At 39.1% G+C, this 24,705-nt stretch overlaps 2 protein-coding genes across 15 annotated transcripts in view; one reads left to right on the forward strand and one right to left on the reverse strand.

Annotated features, from left to right (window-relative positions):
* Window positions 1-24,705, forward strand: part of MYT1L (myelin transcription factor 1 like) — a 476,122-nt gene that overhangs the window by 400,573 nt on the left and 50,844 nt on the right. The gene's annotated exons all lie outside the window — the stretch shown is intronic.
* Window positions 14,141-24,705, reverse strand: part of LOC149872700 (uncharacterized) — a 77,472-nt gene continuing 66,907 nt past the window's right edge. For 2 of the 3 annotated variants that reach the window (XR_016440285.1, XM_090032919.1), the window contains 2 exons: window positions 19,311-19,348; window positions 14,141-17,798 (listed from right to left, as the gene is read on the reverse strand). Coding sequence is in view for 2 of the 3 variants with exons in the window: in XM_090032919.1 (XP_089889045.1) it covers window positions 17,782-17,798; window positions 19,311-19,348 (55 nt within the window). In the remaining variant the exon portion in view is untranslated. Of the gene's footprint in view, window positions 19,349-24,705 lie in introns of all 3 variants that reach the window. The other variant, XM_090032910.1, reaches the window with a different exon arrangement.

Genomic DNA, 24,705 nt, shown 5'->3' on the forward strand with positions numbered 1-24,705 from the left:
AAGTGACATGGCCATTTTTTAGAACTAAGAGCTGGTGTAGTATGCCATTGGAAAGGGAATATTCCAGCCTGTTTTTAGAACCTACTTCCTGTGGAAAACTCCAAAACAGACTATTTAAATATGCAATATTTTGAATACATAAACATTCAGATAATATTGAAGTGCCTTGTGAATGTAGTAGAGCTAGGGTAACTTAAGTTAATAATATTAATAAAGAAATAATTCTTAATGCCAAAAAAAGGCAAAATAAACTATTAAAACTTGTGTAAAACACTCAGAAAGCAGGTTTCCCTAACTTACAGCATATCCAGAACACTTGGTGGTATAGTATGATATAAAGATTTTACTCCTGGACACCTTTATAGCACATTGTACAATGTATGTTATCCATCTGTGTATTGACACAATGCACACAGAAGTATATAATATGTAATTTTCAACTGAAATTTTGCCAGGACGTAGTGATGGACACATCTATGCCAAAAGAACCATGGAATGTTTAATGACCATACATAGCTTTCCGCTTGCTCTAGATTGTTGTAATAACAACACACGCATATACTTTTTTCACACAAACTATCACAATCAATTAGATACGTTAATTTGCTATTCTTTACTTCTGTTCAATTTCTTCTGTCACATACCTGTCCCAAAGAGATCAATATATGCAAAAAAGGGTGAAATTTACTTGCAGAATCCTAAAAGCAGTTCTAAACTCTGTAATTCCTCCTCACTTTGTGATTGGGGTTTGCATTATTTCCCATATGCAATTGAGAAGGAAACATCTGAAGATGAGTGGAGGAAGAGGCCATAGGATCTGTATATTATTATAGGCTCCAAAGGAAGGCAAACTAGGTGCTCGTTTTGCAGAACTGGTTTGTGTGCATGTGTGTGTGTAAGTATATGAGTGTATGTGTATGTATACACACACACATACATATACACACATATACACCTACTACTAACTCCTCTTCTCTTCTGCTTCCACCAACTACTGTTCACTCTGGTGCTGCCTCACCTATCTGGAGAATAGACAACCCAGGCAGCAGTAACAGCAGCTTCTGTTGTCTCTCTCATGTCTATGAAAGTTCACTCTTCTCTGATTCATGTATTGCCTCCTAGTTTCAACATCCCAAGTAGAACCTGTTTGCTCATATATATAATTAATTGACTTCTCTGCAGGTTGCTGATTTTTAAATAATCAAATTGCAGCTGACTTTTATGTAAATATGTAGTAATTGTTTATAAGACCTAAATAGCATCAACAATTAGAAGACTGGAAACTCAAAGTAACAGGGGATCTTTGAAAGGTTGATTATAGTATAAGCTTCTTAACTTTTTCATAACCAGAGCAGAGTCTGTTTTTATTATTTATCATACATATCATAATGGATTTTGTTTCTCAGAACTACAGTGATGGGACCCTAGAAATAATTTAGGTCAAATTTCGCAGCAGCAAGTGGATGGAAGAAGCTTTCCCAGGCATGAAGCAATTTTAGACTTGGCCAAATTAGATGCTGATATCAACACTTTCTATTCTGTAATTTCATTTTGATAGACACAGGTAGGATTATACAGTACTCCAGCCTGACATACAGCGAGAGCATAAACATGAAACTCTGTATACATAGTTCAGATACAGGCCAATGCAGTTACACGATTTGGTCAGTAATCTTCACTACTGAGGGGATTTCTTTAGCTTTTCGTTTCTAGTTACTGGCGCCAGCAAAGAAGACTTCAGTACTTTTAAGAGTGTCTCTGAAGAAATTGACTTCTGGCCTGAATCCAAGCCTTTTCAGTGTTATGTTTCAGGCTGTAATGGTGTTGAAAGACAACTTTTTTCTTCAAAAGTAAAGGGATGCTGGATCAAGCAGCAAGTCTCCCTTTGGTGGGAGAGCAATTATCAGTCTAGTAACACACACTTATATAGTTTAAGATGAATATTGAAAAGGTTCAATTGCCAATAGACTCTTTACCTCGCCTTCTAGTTTACTGTAGGAATGTAGTTTCCTAACAGCCACGGTGAGTCTCATTGTTTGGTAATAAATCATTTTACTAAGTAAAGAAAAATTGCCCAAAACATTATAACATAATATAACAGATCTTCAATTAAAAATTAGATGATTCAATATTAAAAAGCAACAATGTAAATATTCAGTTAACTAAGCCAAGCCAAAATCATGCAGGCTAAACACTATCCTTTTTCCTTCAGTGCCCTGCCAGCTACAGCCATTGTACATCTGTGCGCTCAAAAAAATGACTGCTTGGAGTTGAATTCTGTCATTCTTTTTATAAGGTTCTTTTACATGGCCAGATCCTATCTCTGCAGAGAGTCAGACTTACAGTAAGGCAGATTACCTACATTTAACATAATTTCCCTAGAGTCAGTTCTCTGCCAGAGATTCCTGGTAGTGCCAATATTAAATTATGCCAACCTCCCAGAGGTTGGACAATCACGAGAATCTTCCATAAGCTTCCAAAATCATTTGGACCCCAGACACTGAGGTCCCCCAGCAAAATTCCCAATCTTCAGTTGTTTTCTGTAAGGGATGCCAAGTGGCCTGTCCCTTTGTTAACTTTAAGGAAGGGAGGCAGTCTCTTTCTGCTTTCTACACTGGAGCCTTAGGGCTCTGCTTTTCTTCTCTACCTTGATATAGGGGACAGGCTTAGGACCAAATATGGCTATTTAACTACTCTGAAGCTAGGTTTTCCTTGCTCCCTTTTCCATCTTATGTCACTTCTGACTCTAATTTCTGTATCCTTGGTCAGTCTTTATTGGTACTTCTCATTCCCCTTTTCCCTGTTTTTTCCCTGTATCTGTGCCCCCCTCCCCCTGCCCCCTTAGTCCTAAGATAGAGGAAGAAATAAGCCTTCATTTCATTGACTATCCCTCAATATGAGGATGATGTCTGTTGTGGGGTGGGATTACAGCTGAGTTTTAAGGTGGCTGAGGAGTACAATCCATGCTCTGCACGTTTTCCCACAGACATGATAAAGCGGTGCCTTGTAGGAGACACAACTGTTGGCCAGGATGGTGTGTACTTTCCTTCTTCCTCTGCCATTTCTTGGCTTCCTGCGTAAGATAGTTGTCTTTGAAGTCAGCTGTAGCTTGATACATGGTGCAGCTCCATTGAGGCCTGTTACCAGCCAGCATTTCCCAATCAGTAGGGTTGATGCCACTCTCTTAAGGTATGCTTTCAGGGTGTCCTTGTAGCACTTCCTCTGTCCTCCATGGGTCCTCATACCATAACTAAGTTGAGAGAAGAGGACTTGCTTCAGGAGATGAGTGTCAGTCATCCACACAGTGGCCAGCTCAATGGAGTTGATGTTTCATGATCTTTGCCTCAGTACTGGTTATGTTAGCTAAGGCTTGCATTTAACCCACTCTCCAATTACTTAGGTTAGGTTAGCTGTAAGATTAGGACTGCTGTCATGCAGGGAAAATTGAACATTCTCCAGCTCATCTCTTTCCTTCCTGCTGCCCTGCTATCAGGGGATGCCTCTACATGTGCTCCAACACATTCTGATTAGAAAGTGTTGGAGCAGACTTCAAAATGGTGGCAGGGGAGCTTTAAGTACAGCTCATTTGATGAGCTTTAGTTAAAGTGCCCCTTCATCATTTTGAAATGCAGGATACTAAATACATGAGATACTAAATACATGTGGCGTTTTAATTAGAGCAACTCTTGGGAGTATACATGTGCTCTGGGGTGGGGGGAGGGGTGTTTAATTAGAGAGCTGTTGGGAACTGCTCTAATTAAAACACCCCTCCCTCCACCCCAGAGCACATGTATAAGCACCCAGGAGTTCTAACAACCATCCTAGTGCCCAGCGAGGAAGGAAGGAGAAGCTGTTAGGCACAGGTCTCCTGTTCATTGCTACTGTTGGCAGGAGGCAAAAATATATACATATTTTAAGAGCCTGAAAAATAGCTATACAGAGGTGCTAGCCAGGACTGGTAGTGTCTAGGACATTCCAAGGACCTTACAGGACAAAATGGTACAGCTGAAAAACAAGCAGTAAATATGGTGGAATTTACTCTTTATAATTGTTCGTGCTAATCAAAAGATATTTGAAAATTTTAGGCTAAATCCTCACACCAAACTCCCAATGCTTTCTATTTCCCTGGCTACATTGCTTCAGTTGGAAGTGTATGAATTAGAACCAAATGAAGGCAGCAGGATTTGGCAGGGAACACATACTTCCAGAACTGGCTTTCTAACACTGTCCCTTATTTGAAGACTTCAAAAAAAGGTTAAGTCCAAATTCAGTAGTAAGCCAAAGACTTAAAATTTGCAAATATGCTTCTTTACAAATATGTATTTTAAGGCCATATTGTAACTAGCTGTCCCTGAGACAGAAAGGGAGCAGAAAAAGGTCTTCCCTGCTTGACTAGTCCATGCATGGGCTTGTCCCAGTTGTCTGTAGGAGTGTGTATGTGTCTTTGTCAGTCTACTGCTAAGGACATTCAGTGCTGTAAATGGCACAGGAATGAGCCCAGTCCCCATTCAGCCTAGCACACAGAGTTGGCCAGATATGCTGCAGGGGGGAAGTTACATTATCTTGCAATTTAGACAGTTAGATTACCTATGTATCCCTTACAATAGACAGTTTCCTTGCTTTTGGGCCAAGTTATGTTGGTACTTCAAGATAATATCTCATTTTCTGTGAGCCCAACTAAGTGAGCACATGAAGGGACTCCCTATACCTGTGGTTTTCAGCTTTCTTTCATTTGTGGTCTTCTAAAAATAATTGAATGCTGATGCAGGTCCCTTTGGAAATTTTGAATGGAGGCGCAGACTTCTTTGAATTGTAAGTGTGGGTATTCTCATACTTTTGTTTGATCTTAGTCATCTTTCAGGGATCCCGTAGACATGACCTGTGGATCCCCAGGGGTCTGTGGACCACAGCTTGAAAACCACTGACTTATACCATTGACAGCTGGCTACCTGTACTATACTTGATCTGAGCCTTCAAGAGGCCGAGAAGCGAACATGCACAGCCTCTCCAACATAGGCTGTCACCTGTTGGGAAGTTTCTCTTTCTGGCTCCCTACACAGTGTTATTCTGAACTCTTTGGCTGTGTCCACATAAGCATAGATGTTTGGTTCCCTGGGGACAAGTAGCAGTGGCACATGTTGCACCGCCACTACTTGTCCCCAGGGAATGCCCGTACCACGCATGCTTTGGTGCACGACAGGTACACTGGGCTGGCCCCAGCAGCCTTACCTGGGCTCGTGGGAGCCTCCCAGGGCTGCAGCAGCAGTGATTCTGCTGTGCAGAGCCTGGCCAGCAGCCACAACATGGCTCCAGGTGACCCATTTCTGCTTTTGAGTGGCACACGCTGCCCGTATGTAGACTGCTCTGCTTTTTTTTTCTGTGGGTATTTTTGACCCCTGGGTATCAGGGGGAGAAAAGTGGAGTAGGGCACATGGGCAGCATTCCTTTGCAGTGCAGAGAACATCTGAATGTGCAGTATGTGCTACCGCAGACGTATTTGCAGTGCCACATACCACAAGGCTGTGCTCGTCTGGACACGGCCCTGGCACTTAATTTGAATTCTCTTTCAAGATCCATACTTGCCTAGCAGCAAAAAAAATAATTTTCTGAGCTGCCTTCCTCCTTACCTAGAATTGTCCTGCTTTTTCATTTGCAAAGTCGTGTTATTTTACATTCAAGGGGCAGAAACTTGCTGTGCCATTACTATGATAAAAACATGCCGTGCAATAGTAGGGGAAGAAATTAGTATTTATAGTTTAGGCATCTGAGCTGGGCTAGGGTTACAAAAGATTATGTCTCTCTCTGCCGCATAACATATGCACATCTATTGTGTGACATATGCATATACATATGCTGACTTTAGGGTCTATTGATATTCCTTCCCTTTTAAAAAAAAATCAAGTGCAAATAAAAGAATATGATATCAACTAAAATGAACAGCCACAGCATAGTAGACCCAATTATTAGAATACACAAATGGATATCTCATAAACATATTTTTCGGGGGGGGGAGTCTGGACTTTGCTCAATAACTGCCATTTTTAAAACTTTATGATTGCATGTTTTTTTTCTTCTTCTAAAGTCAGTTCCCTCTGCACTGACTTTTCACCTAGAGCCTACAGTTGCCACCCTCCTGGTATTTTTATTGCCATTTCCGGACTGAACATGCATTGATTAACCTTGTCAGCACAGGGTCATGGTCACCAGCATGCTCGTTATTCACAGGAAATAGAGCACCAGTGTCTCACTTTATGGTGTTTTCTCTTCTATATTTTTTCTTATGCCCATCTTCTAGGGACTCTGTGAGACTGGCCCTTAGTGGGGTCACTTATGACCCCGCTGAAGATAATATAACTCTTGTGTTGGCTGTCTGCCACCCATTTTTCTCTTAAGAATCTAATGTTTTTCTCTCTCTTGCAATAAGGGTAATTGTTAGCCATTTTGGTTATAGCATTTCTTCTTCTTTAGTTCCCTGCTATATATCTCTTTAGGCTATGTTGTTTTTGTTTCAGTAAGCTTATTAGAAGTTGGCACTTGTATTTTTGTCCTTGTGAGTTCCTGAATTGTTAAACCTAGTAAAGAACTATGGCAATAGTCTAAAAATGTGCAGCACTAATCCCTTTAATGTCAAGATTTTTTATTTTTATCAAGTCCCTTTGATATTTGTATTGACTTTACTGTTCATAAAGTCAATTGTAAGGACTTGATATGCTATATTTAAACTGATGTTCCAAAAAATTGCTGAAATGAAGCATTTATAAATTGTGGGATGTTATCTGTTTTTAGCTCTTATGGAATCCCATGGTGAAAAAAACTGCAGTTTACAATGGATTATTAAATTGCTACTTTATGTGTCATGTAACAGCATAATTCCAAAAAAATAAAAAAATACAGACCCTAAATGAAATCCATCAATAAGAAATAATCTTCCATTTCATTTAAATAGATCCTTGGGCCATGTGCAATTAGGAGTCTCATTTGGTTTCAGTGGGTTTTTTTGCATTCTGTCTCCTGTATTTATTGCAGATTTCCACTTGGATACCTTATCTTTGATGGCAGCATGCATGCCTGGCCAGAACAGAACACCTTGGGCTCTGTTCCTGAACTTCTCAATACTCAAATGGGCACTGTAGGTTATACCTAGCATTTCCAACCTCATGTTTTGTGGTGTTATGACAATGTTCTTTGTACGGAATCCCATTATATGCAGCAATTTCATCCTTATAGTCTTAATAAGTTTTATACTTGGAGGTGTCTGGGCTTTTTCTGTTAGCTTTCTGTCTAGAATACTTTGCTGAAGCTCTTGTAAGGTTGGGCCATTTCATATTTCTCGCTTGAGTTTGTTAAATTTTGTGTTAGAAACAGGTAAAACTTCAGTTCTGTTTACATATTTCCCCTTGTTTTCACTGTCTAAGCACAATCTTAAAAGCATGTATGCTATCAAAAGCTTCTTACTAAGACCTTGCATTTCTTCTGCATCTTCTTATGTTGCACAGTGTTCCACGCAGGCACAGGTAATGCCTGCATGAACTACCTTTCAGGAAAGGGCCTTAATCAGTAACTTTTCAATTCTGTTATAATTTTCTGAAGTCTGGGCTCTGCTTTGCACAATGGCACTTCTACTGTTCCAACTATTCATGGTATGTTTCTACTTTGACTTACTTTTTGCACGTAACAATATTTGTGAAACCATTTACAACCAATGTCTTTTGCCAGCATTCCCTTTTCTGGTGTTTGTGTTTTATTTACTGTTTCTGAAGCATGTGCCATTTAACCTTCATCTTGCAGAAGCACAGCCTTAATTCCTTATGAGCTAACATCAGCTCATTGTAAAAATTTCAAAGACTCCTCAGTGATTTGAATCTATGTCCCATATCCTATTGTAAATTAGGTGATTAGGATCCTAAATCCAATGGACCTTCACTGGGATTTAGGCAACTAAATCACTTAGGTGCTTTTTGGAAAAAAAATATCATTGTTTCTTATCTTAGGCTCTTTCTTAATCTGAAAATGGTTCAGTACTGATGCTTGACAACTTAAATTAATTTCCAAAATCTTTTCTCTTGTCAGTCATTCCATTTCAATTCAAGCAGTCCCCAAGCTGCATTCTGAGGGGAGCATTTAATTATGATGAATTAGCAATGAGTGTGCTTAGATATGTTAACATGTCCATGAATCTCTTTAAGGCCTTCTTGTCTTGGACTCGTTCCATTCATACAGTTGCCTCTGCCTTCCTTGGTTTTGGTCATATTTCTTTGCCACTGAATGTATCCTACACAATTAATCTCATTCAATCAGACATTTACTTTTGTTCAATTCAAGGGTCTTTGACACAATACAGGTATTATGCAATCTCTCATTGTGAAATTGTTCATTTTACCACAGTTCAGAAGATCATAATTCTTTCCATGCCATCCAGCTTCTCAGAGATCTAGTATATGATGCCGTGGTTTATCCCGAGTGCTGAGGCAATCCCCAAAGGAAACTGCTTAAATTTGCCTTAACCAAAAGGAGACTTGAAAGTGCAGTGTTTTGCACTTTCCATATTTGGTCAGAACTGTCAGAATACTTAACGTATACCCAAACTATACCTACTCCTGTGTACTGAAATCCTAGATATGGTTGTCTACTTTCTCAGTTGATATACTTCCATGTAGCTCCATTGACTTCAATAGGGTTTCACTAATGTATATCACCTGATGATATGTCGAAATGTCCTCAGCTATTATATCAGGTTTGCATTCATGTTTGATTGTCTTCTTTACATTTTTTTTTGGTGTATATCTGTCCTTAACTTATTTAATGGCTGTACAGTTAACTCAGTATTTGTACAGTAACATTTAAATTTCCATCTGGGCATGTTCACCTTTTTAATTTGTACCTCAGTGCTAGAGGTACTTTGGGTGTTAAAGAAATGTTTGGAAACACAGTAATATTTCTATCAATAAATGTTTTATACTCTTAAAACATACCTCTCAAATGTCTCATTATCCTCATCCTTAAAAATACTTTTTCTATCCCAAAAAGTGGAATTCCCACACACATGTGCTCATCTGCCATTGTAGGCTACTTTCCCCCTTTAACACGTTTAATTTCCTCTTTCGCTATTTAAAAATCTGTTTAATGGTATCTCTCCTTCTGCAAAAAATATGAGTTTATAAGTTTTATCACTTGGATTCATTTTGTATCCATTATGTGAAGCAGGCTTGAGTTTTTTATGGACCTTGTCCATCAATTTTTTGTGCTCACTGGGCATGTCTACACATGTGCTTTAATGCACAGTAGCCTATTTACTGCTTATTAAAGCATCACATCAAAAATCTTGCTAATCTGCTAATGCACAGTAAAAATAGGCTATTGCACATTAAGCATAACTAAAAAAGTGTGCGTTTTTGCTACTATTCAGTAGGGCAGCCTAATGTGCAATTATTTAGTACCTCACATTAGAGGGCACTTTTATATGTGCTCCAGGGGTGAGGAGGTGCTCTGAGAGATGCTCTAATTAAAGCGATGCAACATCTCGTGTATCAGTGTTCCTGCACTTAAAAATGGTGGTGAGGGTGTTTGAACTAAAGTTTATTCAACGAGGTTTAGTTCAAGTGCCCCCGCCACCATTTTTAGGCACAGGGACACTGATACATGAGACACGGGAGGCTTCTAAAGTGCAGCAAATCCCACACTCCAGGAGACTCAATTAAATGAGTCTGCTCCAACGTGCTGTATTTATAGCGCATGAAGCAGTCTCCACACTCATGTATAGGCACCCAGAGGTACTAAATTTAATGTGTATTAGGAAAAGTTCATTAATGAATGTGTAGATACACCTACTGACTATGCTTACTTTGTACTCATCCCCAGTTTCTGTGTGCAAATTCATTCTTATTTATTTTCAACAAATATGTTGCAGAAATTTGCTTTGTATAGTCATTGACTTTTATAAAAGAGCTATGGCTTGTCATCCACATCACTTTTTTCCTCCAGTTCTATTCAACATTGTGTTTTTTTATTTTTTTACAAGTTTTATTCGGAGCATCTCACTTCTGCAGTGTGATCGTAACTGATTGTGCCACACCCAAATGCCTATGAATGCTCTTGTGAGGTGGTTATAATTTTGTAAACAAAGCCCATAGGGGAAATTCAGCATACATGAAGTCCCATGGCAACACCATTTAAATTTAAGATACAAGGGACTTTTTTTTTTCTTAAATAACCCATTATGAAAATAAAATCCCTGAGACATTAATCACGTTATTATTTTACTAGTCATTTTATTGTATACTTTTCCATATTATTAATCCTTAGTAGGTGCATCGACACATGCCATTAAGGTGACAAGATAAACTCTGACACAGGTCACGCTGGAGTCAGCCACTCACAGGTGCAGCATCTATGCAAGCACCTAGGACCACAGCACCTTGAGTCAGGGCAAAGCAGCCCTGGACCCCAAGTGGCAGCATTAGGTGGCAGAGGAGCTGGCTAGGGCCCAGGGGTGCTAAAATGTGAAGCTAGGCAGCAGGCAGCCTCCACACTTTAGCACCCTCATGTCCCAGCCAGCCCGTCACCATCTACACATGCAGAGTAGCAATAAATTACTCTGCTGTAGGATATTACTATCCCAGACAGTACTATCCTGCAGCCAAGTTAATTAATTTACTGTGCCCTAATACCAGCATATATATAAACTATGGCACTTTACTGTGGAGCTAATTAGTCAACTCAGCAGTGAAGTGCACATGTGCCCTTGGTATTATATAATAATATAATATATAATTGCATCAGAAAAATTTTAGCAAGGAAGGTAGAATGCTTGTCTGCTGTGTAGGGGAGTTAGACATTTATGAATCTGGGTGGGAAACAGAAGCAATGCAAGATTGTAGGCTAACCAGGCTACTATCATTATTTGTTTGCATTACAGTACTACATAGGAGCCTTGCTCATAGGCTGAGACTGCTGTATTGCTGGCATATAAATATGTGGCGAAAAAAAGTTCCTGCCTTTCCAAAGTTTACAATCTCAGTACATTAGATCCAAGTATATTATGTGTGTGTGCATGTGTGTGTGTGTAGGTATGTACATATGTATATATTACCTGCATGTATCTGCTAAAGTTACCAGTAATGATGGTCAAGAGCGGGGGTTGTCACCCTATAGCCTGCAGGACAGATACAGCCAAAGGACATGAGGGTTTGGTGACATTGGACAGTGGAGCTTTCCCTGTGAGGTTCAGAGAGAAGCAATAGCAGCAGGAGGGAAAGTGGCAGCAACAGATACTTTCCCCATGCTGGCACAGAGAAATATGGCAAGGGTGGGTGTTTTCCCCATGCCAGTGGCAGAGAAAAGTGGCAATGGCAGCTGTGTCTTAGTGACTGGCCATCATGGCCCTACCTCTGACCTGTACTGAGTCAATCTAACCCACAGCCTTAAAAGATTGCTGACCATTGATCAAGAGTACTGACATTTAAAAAGTCAGCCTCAGTATTTAGTTATTACCACATTGAGATGAAGGAGGGGAGTTGACATCTCGCTGATCTATTATTTCAGTTGTCTGCAGTCTCAGGAATTCTGTACGAGTTTACAAGCAGTTCAGAAATATTGTTTTCAGAAATAAGCAATTAGATTCTAAAAAGCCCTTCTACTATAGGGGTGTGAAATAGGGAGACTTCCATCCCTTCCTATGCCCAATTTTTTGGATACAGGGTGAACTCAATTCTGTAGGGCAGGCTGTTTTGAAACATTCTGTAGCACTAATTCACACAGAGATCATTTTTAAAAGAGGATAAATATTAGAAATCGCAAACCTCACTTTACCTGTCTCACTATCTTATATTTCTCTTAATAAAACTGATACCACCTAAAAAAATAAGTGGAGTGTCAATAAAGTCCTATTGGCTGTTGAACTGAGGATGTTGCAGATTTAAATCCCCCTGATTTTTCTATATTTATTTCAAAATCTAAATTTTAGTAGAAATCTGAACACATTATCTTAAGTTGATATTAGATCTCGAGCATTAAAAACCTGCTCATTACTCTTTTTTTAACTAAGAATTGGAAATTGCATTCAAGCAACTAGGTTACCCATTAGGAGAAATAAACCTAAACCAAAATGTGGCACTTGAACTTCTGAGTATCCATAAATATACTGCCAGATCCAGATCAGTTTTCAATCTTAAATTAAAACTTCCTGGTTTGTGGGCACAGAATTGTTCTATGATCTTTTTTTTTCTTTTTGTGAAAAAGTCATGAACAAATTATGAAAAGAATTAAAAATGGAATGAAAATGATGTAATGAATGAAAATAAATGCAATAAGTATTAAAATCACTTATGGATTTATCTTCTAAACAAACTGCTGGGACTGTTGTCTTATTTTTTCTGGAAAAAAGATTATATCATGGGGCCAGGTTCTGTTCCTTCAGCTCATATGAACTGAGTGTAGATATTCAAGAGCAGTATTTGCAGAGAGTAATCTTGACAAAAGCCATTTTACAAGATAGTTTTTTATCTACAAAGGAAAATAGCATTGTTATAGCTAGGATCTGGGAGAAGCAGTAGATGTTTTAGGGAATAAAAGGACTTCTTTAATAAAACAGTATTACCTGCTGTTTTATAAGGTAAAATTAGATTACTAGTATCTGTAATTTAAGCAAATAATTTGCCTGACCTCTATTTAATGTGTCAAACCTTGTGCCCAACAAGTGAGTACAACTTACATGTATAAAAGAGTTATAATTTTAAATCATCTTTCCTGAATAATTTCAATAGAGTTATTTTTTTTAACTTTACTGAGCTAGATTCTTAGTCCATTTCACTAATTTTACAAAGAGTTAACTTTATTGACTCCAGTGGGATTGTTCCCAGTTTAGACCACGAAATTAATAAGTTTCAGGTCCATTACTGCAACTTCTGTTAAAATTCTCATAAATGTTAATGTACCACAAACCAAACTGATTTGTCTTAAATATTCATTTCTAAACATACCATTTGGAGTTATTTATAACAAACCAATTGTATATTACCTTAAAGTAAAAAGCTTTTGTTTTATGATAGTGACAGTGTTATTACCATTGGGAAAAAACCTTTACTTTTTAAAATCTATTCACATTAATGAAAATACTTGTCATATAGGAGTAAAGTGGATATTGCGAATAACTTATTTAGCCCAGTTTTTTTTTTTAATGGAAACAACTTGTATTCACAAATTGATTTTTTGTAATAATATAGAGGTCTGATATTTTCTAATGATGATTCTTTTGGATTCGTTTATGTCCTGGAGGCATAACCCACAGAAATGGACCATGTAAAGATGGACCATTTATTCAAAGCAGTTGGAATTCAGTGTACTGCTTCCTGCCTATACCCTCTCTGTAACCATGTACCATACAGACCTTGACCTTGACATTTTCTCTGACTATGAATACACAAACTGGACTTCAGCTAAGGCCCCTCAGGGTGTATATGGTGAACAGAAGACTAATTTTTTTTCATAGATTTCATAGACGTTAGGGCTGGAAAGGACCTCATAAGATCATCAGGTCCAGCCCCTTGCCCATGGGACAGGAAGTCAGCTGGGGTCAAAGGATTCCAGCAAGATAAGCATCCAAATGTTTCTTAAAAGTGTCCAGAGCAGGTGCTTACACTACTTATGGGGAGTTGGACAGTAAAGAAGTTTTTCCTTATGTCCAACCTAAAACGGTCTTGTAGGAGTTTGTGACCATTGGACCTTGTTGTCATCCCTTTGGACACTCTGGTGAACAGGTGTTCTCCCAGATCCTGATGCACACCCCTTATATACTTATGTATTAATAAGGGGTCCTTTCCCCACCCAACACTGTATCATATGTAAAGCTTTCATCCTTCATGGTAGTTGAAACAGAAAAAATATTTCTTTGAATTTAAAAACCATATTTTCAGCTGTGTTCATATCTTCCAATTAACCTGAATTCTATTAAGTTAGGAATATCTGAAATAGCTAAAACAGTGATTTTTAAACAAATACAGAATGTGAATTGGAATGGTAAGTAAAACAGAATGTTAAGGTTAATATTAGCTGATCTGGAAAGAGAAAAACACCTTGTACGTTAATGTAATCATTCACTTTGAATTCAGGCTAGTGAATAGTTATTGGAGAGCAATTTATTACAATCATAGGAAAACACCAAATGATTTTTTAAAATAAAACGCATTTTTAAAAACATCAGAAAAACAACAGCTTTTGCAAACAATACATAAGGCAAAATTGTTACAGTCTCTTTGTCAGGTCTTTTTTCCTTCTACAGTGACAAGTGCTCTGTGACATGAAGGTATGTTAACATGTCAGTGTTTCCTCTTTTGTCTCCTTTCCCAACATAGTATAATGTCTAGAGTATAGAAAGATGTTTTCTATATCATACATATTCTGTCTCACAGCCATTTATCCCTAGTTATAACCTTTGCCATTCCTACTACTCTACAAAGCTGTTTCTGAAAACTATCCTTGCTCTTAGCAGAACATGGAATTAAAGGTTTTTGCCCCAGTTTACCTCAAGGAAAAGGCAGTCAGTGCAGTGAATTACACAGCAAAAACTAACACTATATGTTTTCAAAGTGCTATTCATACACATTCCAGGACGCTGACATTATTACCCAGACTTGGTGAATGAATGTGGGGGGGTCCCATTATATTCACTGAAAATGTGTGGGGGCTCAGTATTTCTGTTCATGCTGAGGACTTATTAAAGTCAAAGGGAGTTATGGGGTTCAACCTCTCTGAACATCAGTTTCCAAATGTCTCAATAATGTTTTGGAATATTTGGCCAAAAACAGGTCTTCTTTTGTTTCGCCATAGTTTTCACTAGAATAACCTGCCCTTCTCAATGTGATATAATTTATGCTGAACATTTTTATTAATTATTTTTTAAATCAGGCTCAAGCCTTCATAAGTTTCTGTAACTTGGTAGTATGTAGGAGTCCAGGAAAAAGGTCATTTGTTTTCATAAAATGAAAACAAGCAGTTTTTCTCTCCCTTGCTAATGACACTTCACCCCAGAAATAGAGAGCATTGCTGCTGCTTCTGCTATCTAGGGAGCCTTAAAGAGCTTCTCTCAGACCTCATCTTCCAGCTGCCAACCTGCCCCTTTGACCACATGACAAATCCTTTCAATCAAAGAGACAAATATGAGGAAAAAGATCAAAAATCTATCCAATTTTGTAACCATGTGGTACAGTGGCACCTCTCAAGGTTGCAGATCAGCGCAGGGAGGTTGCTGTGCATATAGAACGCAAAGCCCAGTAGTTATTTTAAGGTTTAGTTAGGCTAAGTATTTTTATTAATTAATAAATTAATATTTACTCTTTGAGTAAATTTACTCTTTGGTAAAGACTAACCAAACTAGTTGGTTTTCTCAGTAGCTTTGCTAAAGCATGGGCTAAAAGAAAAGGTATTAATATACAAAGGCAGCAATTCAGCCCTACTACATTTTCTATCATTGTGATTACATTTTCTTGATTATTTTGTAGTTCACCTTCTGCTAGTAAAAAAACCTCTTAGTGTGACTAAGTGGCATTCACAATCCCATTCATTTATGGCTGTGGTTTCATTGGAGATAGAACACTTAAGTAAAGGTCAAACATACTCCAGCTTGAGTCTTTGGCCCCATCTTGCAAATAGAAATAGAATATGCCGTTCTTAAGTGACATGTTTTTGTAGCTGTTTTCTCTTTACACTCCAGTTCTGTTCGATGCAGTTGGCACAGTTCCTTTGATCAATTTGTTTCGTATAATTTTAAATAGTTAAGAGATTTGCACACAGTGACCATTGTAAACAAAAGAGACAAATGCTAAATAGCTAAGTTCAGCAAGTCCTATGTCTCCCACTCTTTGTTCCCCAATTCTCTTCCAAAATTTTTGATGGATTGGTCACACCACCAATTAAATATAAGTTGTGATATTTTTTACCTCTGCCTTTAAATTGCTCCTAGGAGGAGTTTGGTCCTTCAGACTAGTGAGTCTTTCCTGGGACATACTGATTGCTTTAAATTCCCTTGGATACAGTGTACTCAGCAGCTCCTAGGAAGCTCTCAGCAAGCACATTCAGAGCCTCACTTTTATATTTGTTTCTGCAGGGAAGGGTTATAAAGTACAAAGGAGCAAAAGAGCAGGGAACTGACAGTAAAGCAAATAGCAGCAGCACATTCAGAAATAGCAGTTCAAGAATTATGCTGCAGCTAGCCGATAATTTCAAGATTGTGCAGGGCAAGGAGCAGGTTACAGGTCTTTCACATCAGTCTTTATTAATAAGCTCCCCACCCCTGCCCAAAACCTAGACTAGAATGGGATTTTTACAGCACTCAGTATTTGTCTGATTTTTCTTTCATTCAAATCAGTAGTAAAATTGACATCAATGGCAGCAAAGGCAGGCCAATGTTAAACGCTTTTGAAAAATCTTACATTGTTGTATACGCTAATGAAATCACAAACACTGCCTACTGCATCTCCTGCTATCGTCATGGAATTGCTTCTCTCTGACCCACTTTCACTTCCAGGAAATGAGATCTCTCAAGTGAGAGATCTCCCTGTGGTTCTTCTGCTTGGATCAGTCCTGACATGGAATGGCTGATTGGCAGCAAAAGTCCATGAAAGTTTAGTGGTGTCTGTTTGAAGATGCTATGTATTAGTTTAGTTAACTGTGAACATAGAATAAGCTAAACAGACCAAGACATACTTTTTGGGGGGAGAAGTGTGTGCACATACACTGTTATCCAGGAAGTGCTATTATGATTTAAAATCCCAGCCTCCTTGAATCCATAGTAGCTTTCAAGTATGGACAACCCCATTTCCTTTACTGTAAATATTAAACATTAACCAGGCCCTTAGGATTTCAGAAATGAACTTTTGAGCTTGTGTGTATTGAGACTTATTCCTCTCCTAATGTCAGTGAATCTTCTCTGGTGGGGGAGATCTGCAACTGGCCAATGCTACTCCCAGAATAAGGAGTGTTGGCATCTTCTATGAGTGGGGCACTCTGCAGGTCATGCTTTTTCATATTTGAAGCATGCCATGTCTTTGGCTACTAGCCTATTAAGCAACACAACCTCGATATATCTGGATATACCTCAGTGCTAACAGTGGGCAGAGCACCAGGACACTTGATGCTAGTGTGGTAAAAAATCCGGGTTTGCTGGCACAATGAGCATGCCATGGTGGTGACTGAATGCCTAGTACTAGTATTCTGAATCAATATAGTTAATTTAAAAACCACATAGGTATCTGTGTGTGCAAGTGCAGAGAGACTGTAAAACATAACCAGCTTATAAGAGAAAGGCTTGAATTTAATTTAATAATATATATCCCATTCTTTTTCACCCCCACAAACATAGAAGCTTAGTGAGAGTGTAATATTTATAGCTTTGGAGCTGAAGTACAGAGTATATGTGCAAAGAAAAGGCATATGATGAATTACATTTCACTTGAGAAGAAGAAAATGCAGGCAGCCCTCTCCAATTTTGAAGCATTCAGTTGTTGAGAATTTATGGAAGCAGAGACAGGGACAGAAAAAGTCTCTAAAATTATCTCAGTTTTAAAGTTAGACTACCTCCATAGACCTGATATAGCTTCCACTACACCTAGAGAGGCTGAAATAACGGTGTAGTGCTAGTAGCATAGCCTTCCACTGCACACTTACTTCCTTCTCTGACCTGCATGCACCTCTCCTGCTCTCCTTTGCAGGATTGTTTTTTTTCCCACTTTGGGCATGTGTCCCACAAATGGCTTGCCCATAATCAATGGAATTTTACTGGTTCCCATGTCAAGAGTCCTCAGCATCTAAAAGACAAAGACAGGATTTTTCCAACTGTTTGTTCACTCAGATTCCACCAGCAAAATGCTTTTTTGGGTAGCCTCTCCCTGTTAATCTCCTGTGATTTTAGGTAGCCTGCCTCTCATACTTTTCTCCAAGGGCTTTTTCTTTTGTGTGTATTAAATTCAGATATCCCAGAATATATTCTGCATCCGTGCCTTCATTAAGACTTGCATGCCATAGGACTTTCATGTCTGTAGTGCTCAGTGAAGGAAGAAGTGCAGGGGCCCTTTCTCACAGGAGAAAACAAATATTTAAAACATTTCCTAAAACTAATATATATGTTGAATACTCTTCACTATTTTGGTTGGACCCTCCAAAAACAGCATGAAAATTTAGCATTAACTCATTTTTTATTTTAATCTTATGGTCCTGTGACATTAATTAGGATTTAATTGGTATCTGCTTATGAAGGTGTATTTGCAGATACTAGAATATGTAAGCAGGAGATAAAGCTCCACTCAACTCTCCTTTATCTAGATACTTATACCACAGAGCGTATGTTCAAATGAGCTTAGCACTGGCCTAACTCTACTCCCATTGAAGCAAAAAAGTCCCATTGTGGGAGTTTGATGGAGGGAGTGCCAAGTGCTTTTCAAAATCGCACTCTGTGAATCTTGATAGTCAAGAACATTAATTACAATACAGGGACATCATAGTGATTCAACATTTCCTGTTCTAATGCAGGGGTTGCTTTGCTTGGCCGAGTCACTTCAGCTAAGTGCGGTGGACCACCAACAGAGATGGCAGAAGATGAAATAACATAAGCTGGGAGAACAGGTTGAGGGACAAGTACAATGAAAGAGGGGATGCTGGAGAGAGAAAAATGAATGGTGAAAGGAGGAAGAGTTATATAGTGCAGGGAGATAAGAGAGCCTGAGAAGGCAAAAAGAAGGGATGGAATACAAATAAAAGCTCTTAGATGAGGTAAGCAAGAATGACAGGAACAGTAGAAGAGAGATGAATGGAGAAGGGACACCAAGTGAGCATGAGGCAAGGAGAAGGATCAGGGAGTAACACTGTGCTTATAGGAGTAGCAGAGGAGAAAAATGAGCAAGGAGCTATGCAGAGGCGCGGGAGAGAGAAACAGACAATGGGGACAAAGATGAGAGTCTAGGTATATGAAGGAAGAGGAAAGAGGTCAGAAGGGAAATGAAAGAAAAGAAACATCAGGTGAGGAAAAGAAGAGGGGAGGTGAAAAGGGTAAAATAAAAAGTAGAAGGAATGGCAGAGCAGAAACAGGAATGGGAGGGATAAAAGATGAGAAAATAAATCCATCCCTAACAGAACAGCTTCACAGATAAGGTGTGCTGCTTGTAGGAATCCAACTGAGAGAGTTTTACATGGTTTAAGAACTAAAGGCCTGACTCTTTAGGAATCAAGGAGTACCCAAAGCCCAAATTTAAGTGAACTATAGTAAGAAAACTGAAAATAAATGTAAAAGGGAAGAGGAGAGGGCAAAATGTCTGTGTACCTACTGGAATTACAGCAGAGAGCAGTCCTTCTTCTTACATTTCTGTAGGGAAAAACCCAGAATTATCTTCTGTGTTACATACTTATATTTGAGACTGATAACCTACCAAGACACCTGCTCAAATACTAAGATTTAGAGTTATAGCTTTTCCTTTCAGGTTGTATTTCAGCAATAGTTCAGAAATGACTAAAAGTTGTTACCTCTGGTCATTATTCAATGCTGTAAATAAAATGAATTTAGGTTTCAGTCTAATTCTTCCTGAAGAGGCAATTTACATTATGATGATGACCACCACAATTGTTGTGAACAGTGTTGTTGGCAATCTTAGCAAAAAGCCAAGGAAGGAATAGCACAGAAAACGACTGTATTCTCAACCCAGAAATGCTCCCTCCAGGTCAGTGCAGAAGTGCATGGGAAGGGCAAAGGAGTGAAGCTTATTCTGCTGCCATTTCTATTTTATCTCGTTTGGAAGTTAAATAGAAGACTACTATGTCAAGGGCTGTTAATATACTGATTTTGATACATACTGAAATTCATATAGACACCAAAACACACAAAATCTATACCTTACAGTAAATAGTATTTCTTTACTCAACAGGTCTACCTTCTTTTTTCTTTCTCCCTCTCTCTCCTCCCTTTCCTTGCCAAAGTATCCCCTCTAAATTCCATTCAGTGAACTACAAAAGAAGTATCAGTAGGACCTCCAGGCTGCTTTAAATTCCTAACTTTGTTAATGAAGCAATTTATTGTTTCAGAGGAAAATGATTTTATGGTTGCAGTCTTCAGGTCTGTAAAGAAAATTGACTGGTTCTAATCCCAGCATGTCATCAGACTTTTTTGTGTGACCTGCCCATCATTTAATGTCTCTATGCCCCAGTTTCTTCCTCTACAAAATTCAAGTAATACTTCTTTTATCACAAGAATGCTGTTACAGCAATGTTTGCAAAGCACTTTCACATCCTCAGATAAAAGATGGGAATGCAAAGTTTTATTGTATTTGCCTTGACAGCCCAACCTGTTCATTCCAACTCTTGGTGACTGATCAAAATAAGGCAATATCTCAAAACATGAGTACTTTGAGGACAAGTATGTTAGTCCCAAAAACTGAATAAAAAGTAATTTTTTTCCAATTTTTGACTATTCTATATGTTTTAAAAAAAGATCACCTCTTTATTTTAGAAACTGTCATCATGATCAAAAAAACAAAAACAAAAATAACTCCTATAAGAAAGGTACAATTTTATTAGCCTTTGTAATGTAGTCTTAAAAAGTCCTGTACAATCAAGGGCCTTGTTACATATTGCACTTTAAGTTGCTCAGATGTTTGGAATAGTCACACCTTAAGGCTAAATAAGACTAAAAACCTTCTCTGACTGTCCCCTACCTGCACAACTGTGACTTGCCACTAGAGGGCTGATGCCCAGGGACCTGACCAGGAGCTATGAGTTGTTACTACAGGACTGGTGAGCTAGGACAGGCTTCCTTCTATCCATCCTGTAGGTGGAGAGGTGTGAGAGATGGTTATGAGTGGATGGGATGGGATGAGATAATGAAGCTGGAAGCTGGAGAGTTAATGGGATGGAGCTGGGTAATGATACGGGTGGTGGAAAGGAAATGGGGATGGGGTAATGGGTGGTTTGATGAAGGAAGTTAGTCACAGAGGGATAAAATAAAAAGAAATAAAAACAAAAAGAATTTTAAAAGAAATCAAGAATAAGTAAATTAAAGGTCTCATGTTTTAATAAGTTGGGATTTGAGTTTGATGTATGGGGGATGCTGGTCATGCTTTTGGCTGGGAAGTGGGAGCAGTGAGGTAAGGAGCTTTTGGGAAACTGGGAAACAAGCCCCAGCTCATGAGGACATGCTGCAGCCTCCTATCCTGTACCTCTCTCACCCCACCTCCTCCAAAACCCCACTCCTGGACCCATCTGTGCCCTGTGACCTAGCTAGCAAGCATGTGCTTTGCAGGCTGTTCCTGTGGTGTGGGAGGGTCACACCTCTGGGGGCAGGAGGGGAGGTTTGCTTGGTGCCAGAACTGCCCCTGGAGCAGTAGAGTTCAAGGGGTGGAAAGTTGCTCCACATAGGACACGAGGGTTGGGGAGGGGACACTGCATCCTGGGACGCTGGAGAATTGCTACGGGGGCAGCTCATCTGTGCGGAGTGACCACAAATTGATAGAACAGAAACTGAGTAACATGAATCAGGGACAACCTGCCCTGGAGTGGCATACCTTTAGGCTGCCTAGAAGCATGCTTAAAATTAGTTTCAGATGTTAACGTGTGGCCAATCCAGGAGTTAAGAGTTCCAGGAACTACCTAACATTATTGTGCAACAAGGCCCCAGATGGCTTAGTCCCATTAAATTCAAAAGGGTCTTTCCATAATAGTTTTTATCTATACCTGGCCTAAAAATGTAACACATAGATGTTAGATATTCTGATATGCTTTGAAACCCTGTGTTGATTTGTTTATCTTTGTAGTAGCACTAAAGGTTGCAATGAGGTTCGGATCTGCTTTGTGGTGAGTGCTGTATAAACACAGAGACAGGTGCAGTTCTTAGCTTGGATGAGATGGATACCGATGATGGATTATGAACTGTTTTGTAGCTGTACACAGCTGTTGAAGTCCAGACTAGACTGGCAATGATTAAAAAGGGGCTGCTAGCTGAGGGTTTTTATATGGCCTATGTGAATTTCAGCTCCAGGGAAGTGAATTTCCTAAGACAAAAATGAACTGCAGCAGATGAGGACTTTGCCATAAACAGAATTGTCATAAACAGAATTTCCATAAGGAGAATGGTCTATAATATTATCTTTTTTCTTAACTATTTATTGATTTGTGAAGTACCCACAGAGTGCTACCAAGCCCCCAAAAGTTTACAGCCTAGACAGTATACAAATCTGCCAACTCATGTGAAACTCAAGAAAACATCTTTTTTTCCTAGTAAAAATAAGGTTTGATTCATAAAGGGAAAAATTATCAACCCTAGTTTGTAAAAAGTTGTAAGTATGTTCTTAACTCTAAGCACATGTAGTTCAGTTGATGCTAAATCTGGGCCTATCTGAGTAGTTTCATGATTATTGTTTGAGTGTTTTTTAATATATAAATGAATACAGCTTTACAGATAAATGAGCTGACTAGAAGCGAGACATTCCCATTTTTCCTTGTGTCATCAGCCTTTACCTTTTTGTAGCAAACTCTCTAAGAGAAAACAATATTGTGAAGTGAGTACGTTGGCAACATATTCTGTAATTTATTGTTTCAGAGCTTGCAGGGAGGGGGAAGCCTTTCTATTTTGTACCTTCATCTTCAAAATAGGAGTCGTCCTAATTCATAAGACTTAGTACAGGGTGGGAGCTGAAGGGGCGAGGAACTCTTTCTGGTCTGTCTTACTTTTGTGTAAGATCCTAAATAAATACCCACAAGTGAGGATGTATATTAAAAAGAAAAAAATCCCCTAGACCTAGAGAAAAGCCTGGAAATGCATGTTCAAATTATTTTATTCTTTTTAGTCTGCTGAGTTGGCACTAGTCACTTTTTGTTTGTTTGTTTGTTTGTTGTTTGTTTGTTTTGCATGGTTCTTCTGAGTCCAAAACCAATACTGAATCCAGCTGTCACAGCTTGTTGTTTAGCTGCCTTCACTGCTGCTGGAACGTGCATGTGCTCTGGCAGCAGTTTTCTTTGGAACATCCAGTTAAATGAATGGGACATCAAGATGCTCTAGGTATGTTCAGCCCCACTGGACAAGCTCATTTGCTGGATGTATCCAGTATGCTATTTAGTAGTGAAGTGGTTAACAGGGATGGCCTTCCGAGATCATTGTTAGGCTTTAGAGTCCCTTAACCTCTTTGCTGTTGAGAAAAATGAAAAAGCTCCTTTGCTAAAGTCATTTTGAAAGCTAAAAATCAGTTTCTGCACCTGTCAAATTATATTCATTTTGTTAACTACCCATGGCAAAGTGTATGTTCCTTTTTCCACTTGTTCTGAGTTTGATTTTCAAAGGTTTATCACTAAAATTGCCTCGTGTATTTGCACGTGCAAACCCCTGTGCTCACAATTTTCAGCATTAATCTATGCATGCATAGCTGACCAGCTCAAACATTGATATGTTCTGATATCAGGGCTTGAAAATTGAATATGCAAGCATTTGCATGTCCATATATTCTGAAAATCTGGGCTCGTGACTTTGATGACACTGAGGATTTATATCTAGCTATATAATTTATATGGGATGTAAAATAATAACACAACACATTGAGGCCAATATAAATTTATAACTAAACAAGTAGCATAGCCCAGAAATTAGCACATGAAAGTTCTTTTTAAAAGCCTTGCCTGCATGAGAGAGTTGCACGGCTTTAACAAAAGGTAGTTTACATTGTTTTAAATAGTGTGTACCCCAGTGTGGACTCCCTTATTTCAGTTATGATTAGGACTGATTTTGTTTGGGAATAAATTGCAATTCTTCTGAAAAAAGCCACTCTTTAACTGAAATAAGAGTTTAGAGGTTGGCAAAGAACTGACTCAAGTTACCCTAGTAGGTAGGGAGGTAGGGTGGAGATGCCCTGTGGGAAGATGAAGGAAACTCCTTTCAGAGTTTCTGTGGAAATTATGACTTCCAAACTCTGCAAGTCTCTTTGTTTGAAAAGAAAAGGAACTATATGTGTTACAAACAGGGTCTACTGGGGGAATCTGCTAAATCTTTTCTTTCTAGTGGTCACTCAGGGTGCATACAGATATTTGGGAAGCTTAGTGGGAGTTTAGGTTGAATTACAAATGGCCACCCTTAGGGACCTCACACTTAGATCCTTAGTTAGGTTAATCTAAGTTCAAACTGTACAGAAGTTCAAGAAGTTTAAACCAGTCTAAAAATGGCTGACCTAGTTTAAGTTAAGTGTACCTCCAAGGTAATCTAACAGTTTAGGTCCATTGAGACTGATCTAACTGAACTCTGAACTTCTGCACAGTTCCCAGAGCAGCCCCAGGGCTGGAAAAGCCCAGCCACTGGCTCTAGCCCTGGGTATGGGCTTTTCCTACCTGCTACCCTGACACTGAGCTATATTTAACCCCATGGACCAGCCAGCCTCCCCAAGGCCCGCCAAACCCCCATCCCACAAGCTGCTCCCAGTGTTGGTTTTATCAGCATTCCCCAGTGCCGGGAGTTCAGGAAGTAAGTCAGGGTGGAGGGAGACATTGGGCAGGATGGGGGTGGGGGGTTTGGGTCACTGGGGGAGTTGTTCATCTGGGGGTGGGGGGAGTCAGGGGGTCTAAAAATAGCCCTCCCATTCCCCCCAAACCCCTGCTAGTCCCCCTGATCCCACAAATCCCTTCTGCACCCCACTAACCCCCTGTGGACCTTGCTTGACCCTCTGATCCCCCAAGCTCCCTTAGTGAACCATA

Source organism: Crocodylus siamensis, chromosome 1, assembly GCF_052110815.1.
Source record: "Crocodylus siamensis isolate JL-2025a chromosome 1, ASM5211081v1, whole genome shotgun sequence".
Lineage (NCBI taxonomy): Eukaryota > Metazoa > Chordata > Crocodylia > Crocodylidae > Crocodylus > Crocodylus siamensis.